Source organism: Hypanus sabinus, chromosome 25 (assembly GCF_030144855.1).
Source record: "Hypanus sabinus isolate sHypSab1 chromosome 25, sHypSab1.hap1, whole genome shotgun sequence".
NCBI classification, from domain to species: Eukaryota; Metazoa; Chordata; class Chondrichthyes; order Myliobatiformes; family Dasyatidae; genus Hypanus; species Hypanus sabinus.
Window position 1 is genome coordinate 6,400,452 of NC_082730.1, and position 15,172 is coordinate 6,415,623.

Genomic DNA, 15,172 nt, shown 5'->3' on the forward strand with positions numbered 1-15,172 from the left:
AGGAAATAAAATAAAATAATGATAATAATAAATAAATAAATTAGAGTTATATATACATTGAACAGATCAAAAACTATGCAAAAACAGAAATATATATTTAAAAAGTGATGTAGTGTTCAAGGGTTCAATATCCATCAAGGAATGAAAACATATGTTGGTGATATTAAACCTGACTCTGATGGAGTGGCAAGTATTTTGTTTAAATACACACAATGGTAGGTGCTGAAACCCATTTCCATGAGTGGTGGTAGGAGCAGATACAATAGAAACAAAGTTTAAGAGGCATTTAGTCGCATGAACAGACAGGGAATGGAAGGATATGGGCCATGTGCAGGCAGGTGGCATTAGATTCGTATCATGGTTGGCATAGCTATTGTTCCATCTTCTAAACTTCTTATTTAACTAATTATCCAGTTCATAACCACCTTATGTTGCCTGCAACTTGAGCCAGAGAAAGGCTACTTTGCTACTGAGTCTGTGCCAGAAAGGGCTTCCCAGTGTAAACCCACCTTCCAACACTGAGCTCACATCACTTCAGGATACACTTCCTCACATATATATCCAAGTCCTGTTTAGGTGCAGCAGCTGCTTCTTCCTATTACCTCTCCTGGTCACTACCACCCTTTCAATGAAACTGGTTTTCCTTCGTCTCCCCCTTTATGCTTGGTCGATTGGCCACTCTACTCCGACCCAATGTCATTTTGTGCACTTCAATCAAATATTCTCTCCATCTTCTTCATTCCAAGAAAATTAACCATAAGACAAGGGAGAATTAGATTATTCAACCCATCGAGTCTACTCTGCCATGCGATCATGGCTGAATTATTATTCCCTAAATCCTATTCTCCTGCCTTTGACACCCTTACCAATCAAGAACCTATCAAACTCCTCTTAAAATATACCAAACAACTTAGGCTGCACTGCCATCTGAGGCAATGAATTCTACAGATTCACCACCCTCTTACTGAAGAATCTCCTCCTCATCTCTGCTCTAATGGGCTGTTCTTGTATTCTGAGGCTGTGCCTTTGGTCCTGAACTTCACCACTATAGGAAATATCCTCTCCATGCCCACTCTCTTCAGGCTTTTCAATATTCGATCGCTCTTCTTCTAAATTCCAGTGAGTACAGGCCCAGCCCTATCAAATTCTCCTCATATGTAAACCCTTTCATTCCCAGGAACATTCTTGTGAACCACCTCTGGATTCCCTCCAATACCAGCATGCCCCTTCTTAGATAATGGACCCAATGCTGATGGCAATACTCCAACTGCGGTCTGATCAATACCTTATAAAACCTCAGCATTACATCCTTGCTTTAATATACTAGTCCTCTTGAAATGAATGCAAACGCTGCATTTGCATTCCTCACCACAGTACCTATCTGCAAGTTAAACTTTAGGGAACCCTGCACAGGACCCACCAGCCTATCCAAACGTTTAGAGAAGTTTTTCCAGTGGTGGCAATATTCTACTTTTCACAACCCCAAAGCAGGGTTTTTTTTAAAGGACCCAAGACCTCAGCACATCAGAGTGTTTCCTGTGGCCTTGGGGCATTGGTCCTAGTGTACTATCCTCAACCTCTGGATTAAATTAGCTGCCGGGGAGGAAATCAGTATTTACCAAAGGAGAAGTAAGGTGCTCCTTCCTTGGGCAAGGTGTAGCACCTGCTTAGCCTCCGATCAATACCATGTGAAGCCATGGGAGGTTGTATGAGCAGCTGGTGTATATCACAAGTCCTGGTTCTGCATCCACTGACACCAGACAGACAGTCTCTGAAGAGTTTTGATAATGACTGGGGTCACCTGTCTTGTAAAGACGCTACCCAGGAGAAGGCAATGACTTCTGAGAAAAAAATTTCCAAGAACAATCACAGTCAAAGACCATGAGTGACCAGTCGCTACATAATGATGATAATGATCAGACTTCTAACTCTACACTAACTGACCTTCTTTGAACAGGTACTTTTAAATGCTTAAACTTTTCCCCAAGCATTGCTGGAGATATAAAATTAAATACCTTTTTTAAAATTGAAGTCCATTACTTTGTCGCTTTAGCAGATGCAAGGCGCTCCATCTGATTGGAAAGTGCCTCTCCGTTCTCGAGGTCTCTTTTCCTGTTTCTCATCAGCCTAGAAAGAACACAAGAACCTAGGGAAATGAGAAATCCACATTCAACTTTTCAAACATGCTCTGCTAAAAATGATATAGTGTTGTCCTAGCGTATATGATGAATAAACATTTCTCGGGTTTCATCTCGTTGTTTGTTCCTCCTGATTGGTTTGTCTTCATCCAAACAGGTTTCCTCTGTCCCACCTTGTTTACAATCAAATTACAGTCCTTACTTAGAGCGAGACCTTTGTTGAAATTCTTGTTCTCCAGTTTTATTTCACTGGCTTCCTTCACCAGATGGTCCCAAAAGTCACCGTCATGACACAATAGTCTTGTGCTGAAATCAATCCTGCAGACATTGCGAATATAGTGTTCTGCTACCACCGATTTCTCTGGCTAATCCAAACAGATACACCTCCCAGTGCTCCTTAATATGGGCTTCCATCGACTGGATGAAATACACTGCTCCACATTCTCAGGAAATCCTATAAACACTCTGTCACTTGCACACATTACTGCTGAACATTTGCCTCAATGACGTTTCCCTATATTGGGAGAGCCGAGGACCAGAGAGCACAGCCTTCGAATACAAGGACTCCTCATCTTTGTCTCTTTAGGACAGAGATGGAGGATTCTTTACTCAGAGTGGCGAATCTGTGGATTTCATTGTCACAGGCACCTATAGAGGTGAAGTTATTGGTTAATATTTAAAATGGAGGCTGATAATTCCTTGATTAGTAAAATAGCATGAAAGGTTACAGGGAGAATGGGGTTGAGAGGGAAGATCATCAGCCATGATCAAGTGCAGATTAGACTGGATGGGCCGTATGGCATTATTCTGCTCCTATGTCTTTGATCTTATGTTCCTTGATTCCGTTAATGGGCATTTCAAGCTAACTAAGCAGGTAGTGTCATGGAGCTCCACAGTACTTTGGCCCATCTAGTCCATGACCGCCTGTTTTCTACCTAGCTCCATATACCTGCACCTGGACCACAGCCCTCCATGGCTCTCTCATCCATGTACCTACCCAACCTCCCTTAAATGTTGTAACTGAGTCTGCATCCATCATTTCCACTGGCAGCTCATTCCACACTCCCACTACTGAGTGAAGAATATCCCCCTCAGGTTCCTCTTAAATATTCCACATTTCACCCTTAAACTATGACGTCTATTTCTCGTCTCACTCAACCTCAGCATTTACCCTCGTTCTACCCTTCATACTTTTTGTAAGCATCTATTAAATCTCCCCTCATTCTCTTACAGTCCGAGAAATAAAGTCCTGCTAACCTATTCAGCCTTTCCCTCAACTCATGTCAAGTCCCAGCAATGTTCTTTTTTTTAAACTTTTTTTATTGCATTTTTAAATGGTTACAAAGTATGAAAAAACAATGTATATAACCCTTACCCCCTCCCCTTAACCCCTCCCCCCTAACTGCCCTATAGAAAAAAAAGAAAGAAAGAAAGAATGCCTGGTTGTTGGAAGATCTCCACATGCTCCATGGAATTCGTAATAACTTTAATATGTATATTTATTTCTTTCCCTTAATAACCAATTGTTTCATCTTCAGAGCATCTATATATTTAATCCTGTCTTTTGTAAATAAGGGCTCCAAATTTTCAGAAATGTTTCATATTTATCCAGCAATGTTCTTGTAAATTTTCTCTCAACTGCTTCAATCCTATTGACATTTTTCCCATTTTTCTGAAACTGCACAAAATACTCTAAATTTGGCCTCACCAATATTTTATATAACTTCAATATAACATCCCAACTTCTGCACTCAATACTTTATAAAGCCCAATGTGCCATAAAGCTGTCTTTATGGCCCTATGCAGCACTTTGAAGAAATTATGGATCTGTATTTCCAGATCCCCTGTCTTACTGCATAGCTCAGTGTCCCACCATTCACTGTGCAATGTCTACCCTGGTTTTTCCTCATCAGGTGCAACACCTCATACCTGCCCGCATTAAATGCCATCTGCCATCTTTCAGATCATTTTTCAAGCTGGTATTGATCCCACTCCAAGCTTTAATGACCTTCCTTCCTGTCCACTACACCCGCAAATGTGGAGTTATCGCAAATTTGCTAATTCAGTTTATCACATCATCTATATTATTACCGTAGATGATAAAAAGGACCTAGAACTGAATCCTGCCATGTTGACTATCCCTAATCATGCCTTGTCTATTCATATACTTAGATATCCTGTCCCCTAGAATATTTTCCAATACTTTACCCACAACTGACGTCAGGCTCATGTATTGGGTCTCTTAAAGAACATTAAGGTGGATAAGACCCCTCACATCTGATGGGATATATCCCAGGATATTGAGAAGGGCAAGAGATAAGATTGTTGGGGCCTTGACCAATATTCTCCTGTACTCTCCAGCCACCGGTGAGGTCCCAGAAGACTGTTAAGTAGCTAATGTTGTTTCATTATTCAAGAAATAGTTATGATCCTGAAAACTATATACTCTCGTTAGCAGTAGGGAAGTTACTGGAGAGCATTTTTAGAGATAGGATTTGTGAGAATTTGGAAAACCATTGCCTAATTAGGACAAGGTCTTACTAACTTGATAGGGTTTTTGAGGAGATAACAAGAGTGATTGATGAAGGTAGAATTGTGGATACTATTTAAGCGGAGTTTGGTAAGGTGTTTGCACATTTTTACCAACAGACACATTTCTTTGACAACAAGGCTTAGGCTACTAAAATGTTCCATCTGGTCAATCTTGCTGTATGCTTCTGAAGCATGGCCTAGAATAGCAGAACTCCAAAGACACTTAGAAGCAACAGAAATGTGGTTTTTTAGAAGAATGATGAAAATATCATATAAAGATAGGGTATCTAATGAGACAGTACTCCAACGTGCCCATATGAAAAGATATTTAATGAGAACATTAAATGAGAGGAAACTTAAATTCCTGGACCATGTTATCAGAAAGGGAGAAACAGAATGCTTTACATTACAAGGCCGTATGCCTGGAAAATGCGGAAGAGGAAGACAAAGAAGAAAATATATGGACACTGTGAAAGAACTAACAGATCTGAGTGTGGAAGATATCATTGAAGCTGCAAAGGATCATTTGCTGTGGAGAGCCATGATCGCCCAAGCGTGTAACGCGCAAGGCACATGAAGAAGTTTGCACAAGGTCCCTTATGAGACGCTCTTTCAGGATCAGAATATCACTGGCATATATTGTGAAATTTGTTGACTTCGCAACAGAAATAAATAATAATAGTAAAAAACCATCAATTAAAGTGTGTATGTATGAATGTTCTTGGATATGAACTGGATGAAAACACAGGTGGGTATGTAAGTTTGCAAATGATTTGAAGATTGGTTGTATGGACAGTGTAGAAGACTATCAAATGATATAGTGAGATATAGATCAGCTGCAGATATGGGCAGAGGAATAGCAGGAAAATGTAAAGTGTCTTCCCTTGGGAGATTAAATGTAAAGAATAGTTTACATTTAATAATGGCAAAGCCATTATTGAGGAGTAGAGGGATATTAAGTTCATAACTCCCTGAAAGTGGCTACACAGATTCATACAGGGATGAAGAAAGCACACGGCAAGCTTGTTTTTAATAATCAAGGAATGGAATCAGGAAGTTATGTTGCAGCCTTATTGAACTCATAAGGCTGCATCCGGAGTATTGCATTCAGTTCTGGTCGTTCCATTATAGATGTCGAGGCTTTGGAGAGGGTGCAGAAGACGCTCACCAGGATGCAGCCTGGATTAGAGGGCATGTGCTATAAGGAGAGTTTGGACAAACTTTGCTTGTTTTCTCTGGAGCAGCATGGGTGAGGGGAGATCTCATAGAGCGTTATAAAATGAAGCATAGATAGAAAAGATAAAACAATATTTTTCAGTCAGAGTCAACAGCTGTAATACTAGAGGGCATACTTTTAAAGTGAGAAGGGACAAGTGGAAAGGACACGTGCAGGGGGCAATTCTATTTATTACCCAGATAGTCGGTACGGGCCTGGGACGGAGGTGAGGTGAATACGGTGGAGGCCATCAAGAGACTCTAGATTGGCATATGAACATGCAGGAAAAGAAAGAACGTGGACATTGTAGTAGACAGGAGGGTTTGTTCCTGTGCCCATGTTAGATGTAACTCCCAGGGCTATAGACTCAAAGGGAAGGTAATTCAGCAGGGAAAATGTTTAACCCAGAGAGTGGCAGGTAACCCAAATGAAAGTCTTTACCCAAGAGGACAGCGGAGTCTCAATCTCCGAACCTGCCCATGTCCATCATGAACATTTTTGGATGTTAGGAGCCTCATTTCCTGCAGAAGATATTCTCCAACTACTCCTTTTTCAAATGGGGTCGCTTTACACAAAGAGAGGGGAGTGGCTTGCACGTCCACATACAATTCACTGTCTAAGGACACTGAACATTGTAGCCAGGGTTGACTTTGGCCCTATACAGAATCAAGGGGGTGATGGTGCTGAGCTTTAATATGATAAATGATGGGAGAACACAAGGTTACATCACAGCTTAAGGAAGTTAATCACGTCTGCAAGATGTCCTGTTATGTTGAGCAGAGTGCACAACAATGTGGGGACAATCACATCAATTCAAATATTTTTCAAATATCAAAACAGGTTCAGACTCCCAGATCCAATTCTCCTTTCTCAATGGAATTTTCAGCAGAAGATTGAATCATTAAAAAGAGTGGATTGTGGAGAAATTAAGGCATGAAATAGAATTCAGCATTGACAAAATAAATTGAAAATGAATATAAAACACTACTTACATTCTAGATATGTCATGTCTTTTCCATATTACTATCCCGATTATAGGAATAATAACTACTGCATAAAAGAAGATTAAACACAATGTTAGATTGGCATTATCAGTAAAGACTTGGACAAAATTCAACTCTCATCTTAGTAGCTGTGAGAGGTAATTAGAGCTTCTGCCAAGTCTGACAACAAATCATAACTCTCCTTTCTCTTTGCTTGGAGGAGAACCACCGATTTCTCTCGTTAACCACATTAGCCAAAGTGCCTTGTCCATGAATCTCATTGCAATCACTATACGACACAAAAACGGGTCCTCAGCCCCACCTGTCGGTACTGAACAAAGTGCCAACCTCAGCTAATCCCATTTGCCAAAGTGAGGCCCATAGCAATACAAACCTATCATGTATGCAGATGTTCAAAGGTAATTGTAGCTGCCTCAGTCAGGTATAATCCTCTAGCAGTTCAGCCCATACATCTCAGGCCTCTGTGTATAAAAGTTGCCTCTCAGATCCCCTTGAAAACTTTCTCCTCTCATCGTAAAGCTATGTCCTCTAGTTTTAGACTCGTCAGTATAAATTGGGACCCTATCTACGTGCCTCTTGATTTTATAAATTTCTGCCCATCTTCTCCAGGGAAAACAGTCCCAGCCTATCCAGTGTCTCCTTATTACTGAACTTCTTCAGTTCATGGAACACACTTGCAAATATTTCCTTCACCTTCTCTAGGTTAATCACATCTTTCCTATGGTAGGATGACGAGAACTGCACACAATACTCCAGGTGTGATCTCACCAACATCCCCGTATAGCTGTAACATGATATCCCAGATCTTGTACATAATGCCCCTATCGATGAAGGCAAGAATGCCATATGCCCTCTTCCAATTATATCACAGAACTTTGCAGTTGTACTCCTCAAAATCCACAGCAAGGGGACAGGGTGGTGAAGGCAGCATGTGGCATGCTTACCTTCAGCTGTTGAGTCATTTGAGTACAAAAAAAGGTCATGTTTCACCTGTCTAAAACTTACGGTTAGGCCATATTTTGAGTATAGAACAGAGAACAGTACAGCACAAGAACAGGCCCTTTGGCCCATAATTTTGTGATGAACCAAATAAATTAGTAATCAAACTAATCGCTTCGGCATACACTATAACCATATACCACAATTTCTTCACATTCATGTGCTTACCTAAATTCCTAATGTGTCTGCCTCCACCACCACCAAAGGCAGCCAACAAAAATCTTGTGTAAAAGACTTGCCTCTCACATCTCCTTTAAAATTTACCCCTCTCGTCTTAAAAGCATGCCCTCTGGTATCCGGCGTTTCATCCCAGGGAAAAAGATATTGATTGTCTACTCTGGCTATGTCTCTCATAACCTTATAAACCTCTTTCTGATCTCCCCTTCGACCTCCACCACCTCAAACAAAACAGCCCAAGCTTGCCCAACCTCTCATTTCAGCTCAAACCTTCTAGTCCAAGCAGCATCCTGGTAAATCTCTTCTTCCCCCTCCCAAACCTCGACATCCTTCCTGTAATCGGGTGTCCAGAACTGTATGCAATATTCCAGAGGCGGCCTAACTAGTTTTCCGAAGCTGCAAAATAACTTCCTGATTTTTGAACTGAATGCCTCGACTAATAAAGGCAAGCATGTCATGTGCTTTCTTAACCATCCTACCAACCTGCACAGCCACTGTCAGAGAGCTATGAACTTGACAGGAGGTCCTGATGGAATACCTGGTAAGGCTTTGAAAACCTGTGCCAACCAAATGGCAGGAGGATTCAACCTCTGACTGCTCAGGGTGGAAGTTCCCACTTGCTTCAAAAAGGCAACAATTATACCAGTGCCGATGAAAAATAACGTGAGCTGCCTTAATGACTATCGCCCAGTAGCACTCACATCTGCAGTGATGAAATGCTTTGAGAGGCTGGTCATGATTAGACTGAACTCCTGCCTCAGCAAGGAGCTGGACGCATTGCAGTTTTCCTTTTGTCAAAATAGGTCAACGGCACATGCAATCTGAATGGCTCTTCACACAGCTTGAGACCACCTGGACAATGCAAACACCTATGTCAAGATTCTGTTGATTGACTTTTGCTCAGCATATAATACTATCATTCCCACAATCCTGATTGAGAAGTTAAAGAACCTGGGAGTTTGTACCTCCCTCTGCAATTGGATCCTCAACTTCCTAACCGGAAGACCACAATCTGTGCAGATTGGTGACAACATCTCCTCCTCACTGACGATCAACACTGGTGCACCTCAGGGGTGAGTGCTTAGCCCACTGCTCTACTCTCTATATACCCATGATTGTGTGGCTAGGCTTAGCTCAAATGCCATCTATAAATATGTTGATGATACATCCATTGTTGGGAGAATCTTAGGTGGTGACGACAGGGCATACAGTGGAATGGGCCAACTAGTGGAATGGTGCCGCAGCAACAACCTGGCACTCAGTAAGACAAAAAAGTTGATTGTGGACTTCCAGAAGGGTAAGATGAAGAAACACATACCAATCCTCATAGAGGGATCAGAAGTGGAGAGAGTGAGCAGCTTCAAGTTCTTGGGCGTCAAGATCTCTGAGGATCTAACCTGGTCCCAACATAGGTAGTTATAAAGAAGGCAAGACAGCAGCTATACTTCATTGGGAGTGTGAAGAGATTTGGTACATCAACAAATACACTCAAAAATTTCTATCGATGTACTGCAGAGAACATTCTGACAGGCTGCATCACTGTCTGGTGGGGGGAGGGGGCTACTGCACAGGACTGAAAGAAGCTGCAGAGGGTTGGAAATTTAGTCAGCTCCTTCTTGGGTACTAGCCTACAATGTACCCAGGACATCTTTAGGGAGCGGTTTGTCAGAAAGGCAATGTCCATCGTTAAGCACCTCTAGCACAAAGGGCATGCCCTTTTCCCACTGTTACCATCAGGTAGAGGCACAGAAGCCTGAAGGAATAGCTTCTTCGCCTCCTCCATCTGATTTCTAAATGGACATTGATCCCGAAAACACCACCTCACTTTTTTTTAAGATATAGTATTTCTGATTTTTGCACAACTTTTAATCTATTCAATACACATACATTGTAAATGATTTACTTACTTATTTATTATTATTTTATTTTGTGCTTTTGTCTTTTATATTATGTATTGCATTGATTACTGCAGCTAAGTTAACAAATTTCACGTCACTTGCCAGTGATAATAAACCTGATTCTGATTCCTGAGATCCTTATATTATATGGGAATGTAAATTGTAACGTATAGACCCAGACAGACAGACATACTTTATTGATCCCGAGGGAAATTGGGTTTTGTTACAGTCACACCAACCAAGAATAGTGTAGAAATATAGCAATATAAAACCACAAACAATAATAAGTAAATTATGCCAGGACTTGCACACCCTACAATCCATTCCCCTCCCCCCGCCCCATCGCCACATGACTGCAGTGCTTAGTGCAACATGTCTGGCAATTTCTCACCTGGGGTATTAGACAGCAACTCCAAACCAGCCATCTCTGCCACTCAGCAGGACAAAGGCAGTGGTTTTGAGAGTTCCCCTCCAACACCCACTCCATCCTAACCAAGAAATATTATCACCAGTCCTTCTTCATGGCTGGGTTTCAGTCCTGGTATGGTCCCTCCCCAAGTGCAGTAAGTGGCAGCACTTCCACCACACAAATACCAGCAGGTCAGATGTCTGATTCAGTTTTATTAAAGAGCATAAATTGAAACATACAGTGAAACATGTCACTTGTGTGAATAACCAACACACCCGGGGATGTGCTAAGGGTCTTCAATAAGTGGTGCCATACATTTCGACTTCAACAGAGTATGCTAACAATGCTCAGCAGACGAACACAGAACACAGCAAGCAACAGTGAGTGACACCCTGTTCGTCACCACCCTCCGCATCTGCCATGCACATACACACACCTCTAATAGAAGACAGGCCGTCTTCAACCCCAGTATTCATGGGTGCAGACACTGGGCCTGGCCTTCAGCGGCATTCATGGATGGAAAATGAATACTGAACTTACCACTGAATCCCTCATCAGAATAAAATATTCTCATTCATCACCAGAGCCCAGGATCCAAAAATATTCTCGTTTACCACTCCCGTTTCACTCCCCAATTGGTCGTTTACCTCTTCTCACCTCCCCATTACCTCCCCCGGTGCTCCTTCTCCTTCCCTTCCACTCTCCTCTCCTATCAGATCCCTCCCTCTCCATCATTTTACCTTTCCCACTCACCTGGCTTTACCTATCATCTTCTAGCATGCCTGCCTTCCACTCCTCCCAACCTTTTATTCTGGTATCTTCCCCCTTACTTTCCAGTCCTGGTGAAGGATCTTGGCTCAAAGTGTCAACTATTTACTCCTCTCCATCAATGCTGTCTGACCTGCTGAGTTCCCCCAGCATTTTGTATGTGTTGCTCAATTACCACTGTTGCCCTCTTCACAAAGAAAACTCTTATTTACGTCCTTAAAGGATTTCAACTGTCATCATTTCCTGTAAATATTAGTGCATGTTTATTGCTGTCAATAAAATTATACACGGTAAAAGCATCAATTATCCAATTTTTTGACTTACCAAGTATTATTAGATATAGATGAGAGCGTTTTGAAGCTGTAAAGGAATAATATTGAAGTTAACATAATAGCAGTCAAAAAACACAAGAAAGTGAAAACTACAAAAAACTGCAGAAGCTGGAAATCTAAAATAAAAACAAGAAGTGCAGCATCTGTGGGAAGAGAACTATTGCTGACATTTCAGATCTATGACACTTTATCAGAACCCAGTCACCCTGACATGTAGACACAAGGCGTAGAGACCATGTCCAGACGGGCCTGCAGAGAACGTCCTGCTGCCCTGCATTTTACATCTCCTACATTCCTTTCTGGTGTTCTTTTGTCTATTTTTGCCACAGCATTACATCCTTTTTTTAATATTCTAGTCCATTCAAAATGTATGCTAACATTGCACTTGCCTTTCTTACCACTGACTCAATCAGGAAGATTACTTTGAGGAAATCCTGTACAAATTCCTTTGCACCTTGGATTTTTTTGAATTTTCTCCCTGTTTAGAAAATAGTCTACACTTTTATTCCTTCTAGCAAAGTGCATGACCGTATAATTTCAGACACTGAATTCCATCTGCCACTTCTATCAACCACCACTTTAAACACACCCAATCACCTGATTTGCACTGCCACCTATGGCAACAAATTGCATGGATTTAACACCTGCTGGCTAAAGAAATTCCTGCTCATGCCTGTTCTAAATAGATGTGCCTCTATTCTGAGTCTGTGCCCTCTGTCCTGGAGTTCCCCACTATGGGAAACATCCTCTCCACATCCACTCTCCAATGTTCTTATTTAGATAAGGAGCCCAAAATAGCTGTTGCTATTTTCTGTCTGCTTAGAAAATAGTCTGCGCTTTTCTTCCTACTACCAAAGTGCATAACCTTACATTTCCTGACACAGTATTCTATCTGCCATTCTTCTAATCTGTCCAAGTCCTTCTGCAGCCTCCTGCTTCCTCAGTACTACCTGCCCTCCACCTATCTTCTTATTGTTAGCAAACTTGGCCCAAGAGCCATCAATTCTGTCATCCATATCACTAACATAAAATGTAAAAAGAAGTGGTCCCGACACTGACCCTTGTGGAACACCACTAGTCACCGACAGCCCATCAGAAAAGGTACCCTTCATTCCCACTCTTTGTTTCTCGACAACCAGCCAATGCTCTATCCATTCTGGTACCTTTCCTGTGATACCCTACTCTTATAAACAGCCTCATACGTGGCACCTTATCAAAGGCCTTCTGAAAATCCAAGCACACAACATTCACCAGTTCTTTGTCAATCCCGCTTGTAATACCTTTATTACATCATGATTATTTAAGTTTCAGAGTTATTGGACACATCAGAAGAAACACTCAAAATATAGAGCACAGAACAGTACAGCACAGGAATAGGCCATTTGGCCCAAAATTTTGTGTTGAACCAGCTAAAAAGCAAATCAAAACACCCTGAACATTAATCCCTTCGACCTACATCATGTCCCTATCCCTCCATCTTCCTTACACCCATGTGCCATTCTAAATATCTCTTAAAAGACTCAAATGTGTTTGCCTCTACCCCCAGACCCAGCACAACATTCCAGGCATCCACCATTCTCTGAGTAAAAAAAACTTACCCCTCACATCCCCTTTGAACCTACCCCATTTCATCTTCAGTGCATGCCTTTCATCCATGTCATTTCCATACATCACAAGCAGCCGAGATTCCTGCAGAGATTCTTTAATTACAGACGCCCAGCTCAACCACTACCATCTTTTACGTACAAGGCAGTTCTGAATTCTAACAGCCAGCTCGCCGCAAATCCCATGCATCTTATTCTGGATTAGCTCCCGTGAAAGACTTTGTCAAACACCTTACTAAAATGCACGTAGTCAACATCCACTGCCCTACCCTCATCACCTTGTCAAAAAACTCAAATCAAGTTGGTAAGTTTCTTTCATTCTCCAAATCCAAATGAATCATATTTTATTTGAAAGTAAACATAAAAGCATAACTCATTCCATTGATCAGATCTTTGGCCATTCACTTATCAATAGTTCTTCATAGCCAGGACACTATAGTAGGAACAGGACTGAACCTGCGGTTGCTCATGTCTGCTCCTCCAGCCCTCCAACTATGGCTGACAATTTCACTTCCATTTTGCATGGGAACTGTGGGATGTGCATGTAAACCTGCACAGATGACAAGGGAGGAAATAGGCAAACTCCAACTCTTAACAACTAATTTTGGTACAACATGTTGCAATCGTTCCTCCTCTTCCCTCATCTAAACCATACACAGTACTGCGTCAGGGCCATAGACACAAACAGGCCCTTCAGCCCATCTAGTTATATAGAAACATAGAAAACCTACAGCATAATACAGGCCCTTCGGCCCACAAAGTTGTGCTGATCATGTCGCTACCTTAGAAATTATTAGGCTTCCCATAGCCTCTATTTTTCTAAGCTCTATGTACCTATCTAAAAGTCTCTTAAGAGACCTTATCATATCAACCTCCACCACCTTTGCCGGCAGCCCATTCCACACACTCACCACTTTCTGCATAAAAAACTTACCCCTGACATCTCCTCTGTAACTACGCCCCAGCACCTTAAACCTGTGTCCTCTTGTGGCAACCATTTCAGCCCTGGGAAAAAGCCTCTGACTATCCACATGATCAATGCCTCTCAACATCTTATACACCTCTGTCAGGTCACCTCTTATCCGCCGTCGCTCCAAGCAGAAAAGGCCGAGTTCACTCAACCTATTCTCATACCGCATGCTCCCAAATCCAGGCAATATCCTTGTAAGTCTCCTCTGCACCCTTTCTATGGTTTCCACGTCCTTCCTGTAGTGAGGCGACCAGAACTGAGCACAGTACTCTAAGTGGGGTCTGACCAGGATCCTATATAACTGCTGGTCTTAAACTCAATCCCACGATTGATGAAGGCCAATGTACCGTATGCCTTCTTAACCACAGAGTCAACCTGTACAGCTGCTTTGAGCGTCCTATGGACTCGGACCCCAAGATCCCTCTGATCCTCCACACTGCCAAGAGTCTTAGCATTAATACTATATTCTGCCATCATATTTGACCTACCAAAATGAACCACTTCACACTTATCTGTGTTGAACTCCATCTGCCACTTCTCAGCCCAGTTTTGCAACCTATTAATGTCCCGCTGTAACCTCTGACAGCTTTCCACACTATCCACAACACCCACAATCTTTGTGTCATCAGTAAACTTACCAACCCATCCCTCCACTTCCTCATCCAGGTCGTTTATAAAAATCACAAAGACTAAGGGTCCCAGCACAGATCCCTGCAGAACTCCATTCAAATAAGTCCCTTCAAACACTACCCTTTGTCTTCTCTGAACAAACTAGTTCAGAATGCAAACAGTCAATGTGCCACGGACCCTACTAATCTTCTGGATTAACCTCCCATGAGGGGCTTTGTTAAAACACTTTACTAAAATCCATGTAGACAACATCCACTGCCCGACACCCACCCCCCCCCCCAAAAAAAAACTATCCGGTCCAGTGCCATTTTGACAAGTGCTGGGATCAGGCAGGCCCAAGAAATTCGGGCCTAATGTCAACAAATGGGATTAGTGTAGAGTCCCACAGTGGGGTTGGTCCAGGTATGCTACAGAGACTTTCCTTACTGTACAAAGCCATGATGATCGCCTGTACAGATTGGAGGGCAGTAACTCCAGGTCCCGGTTTCCGTGTAA

General features: G+C 42.1%; 1 protein-coding gene across 5 annotated transcripts in view; it reads right to left on the reverse strand.

Annotated features, from left to right (window-relative positions):
• The window catches only part of LOC132380950 (C4b-binding protein alpha chain-like), a 55,150-nt gene that overhangs the window by 3,387 nt on the left and 36,591 nt on the right, over positions 1–15,172 (reverse strand). For 4 of the 5 annotated variants that reach the window (XM_059949965.1, XM_059949968.1, XM_059949969.1 and 1 more), the window contains 3 exons: positions 11,466–11,501; positions 6,879–6,936; positions 2,016–2,127 (listed from right to left, as the gene is read on the reverse strand). In XM_059949965.1, coding sequence (XP_059805948.1) covers positions 2,037–2,127; positions 6,879–6,936; positions 11,466–11,501 — 185 coding nt within the window. In that variant the 3' untranslated portion in view covers positions 2,016–2,036. Of the gene's footprint in view, positions 1–2,015; positions 2,147–6,878; positions 6,937–11,465; positions 11,502–15,172 lie in introns of those variants that run through there. The other variant, XM_059949966.1, reaches the window with a different exon arrangement.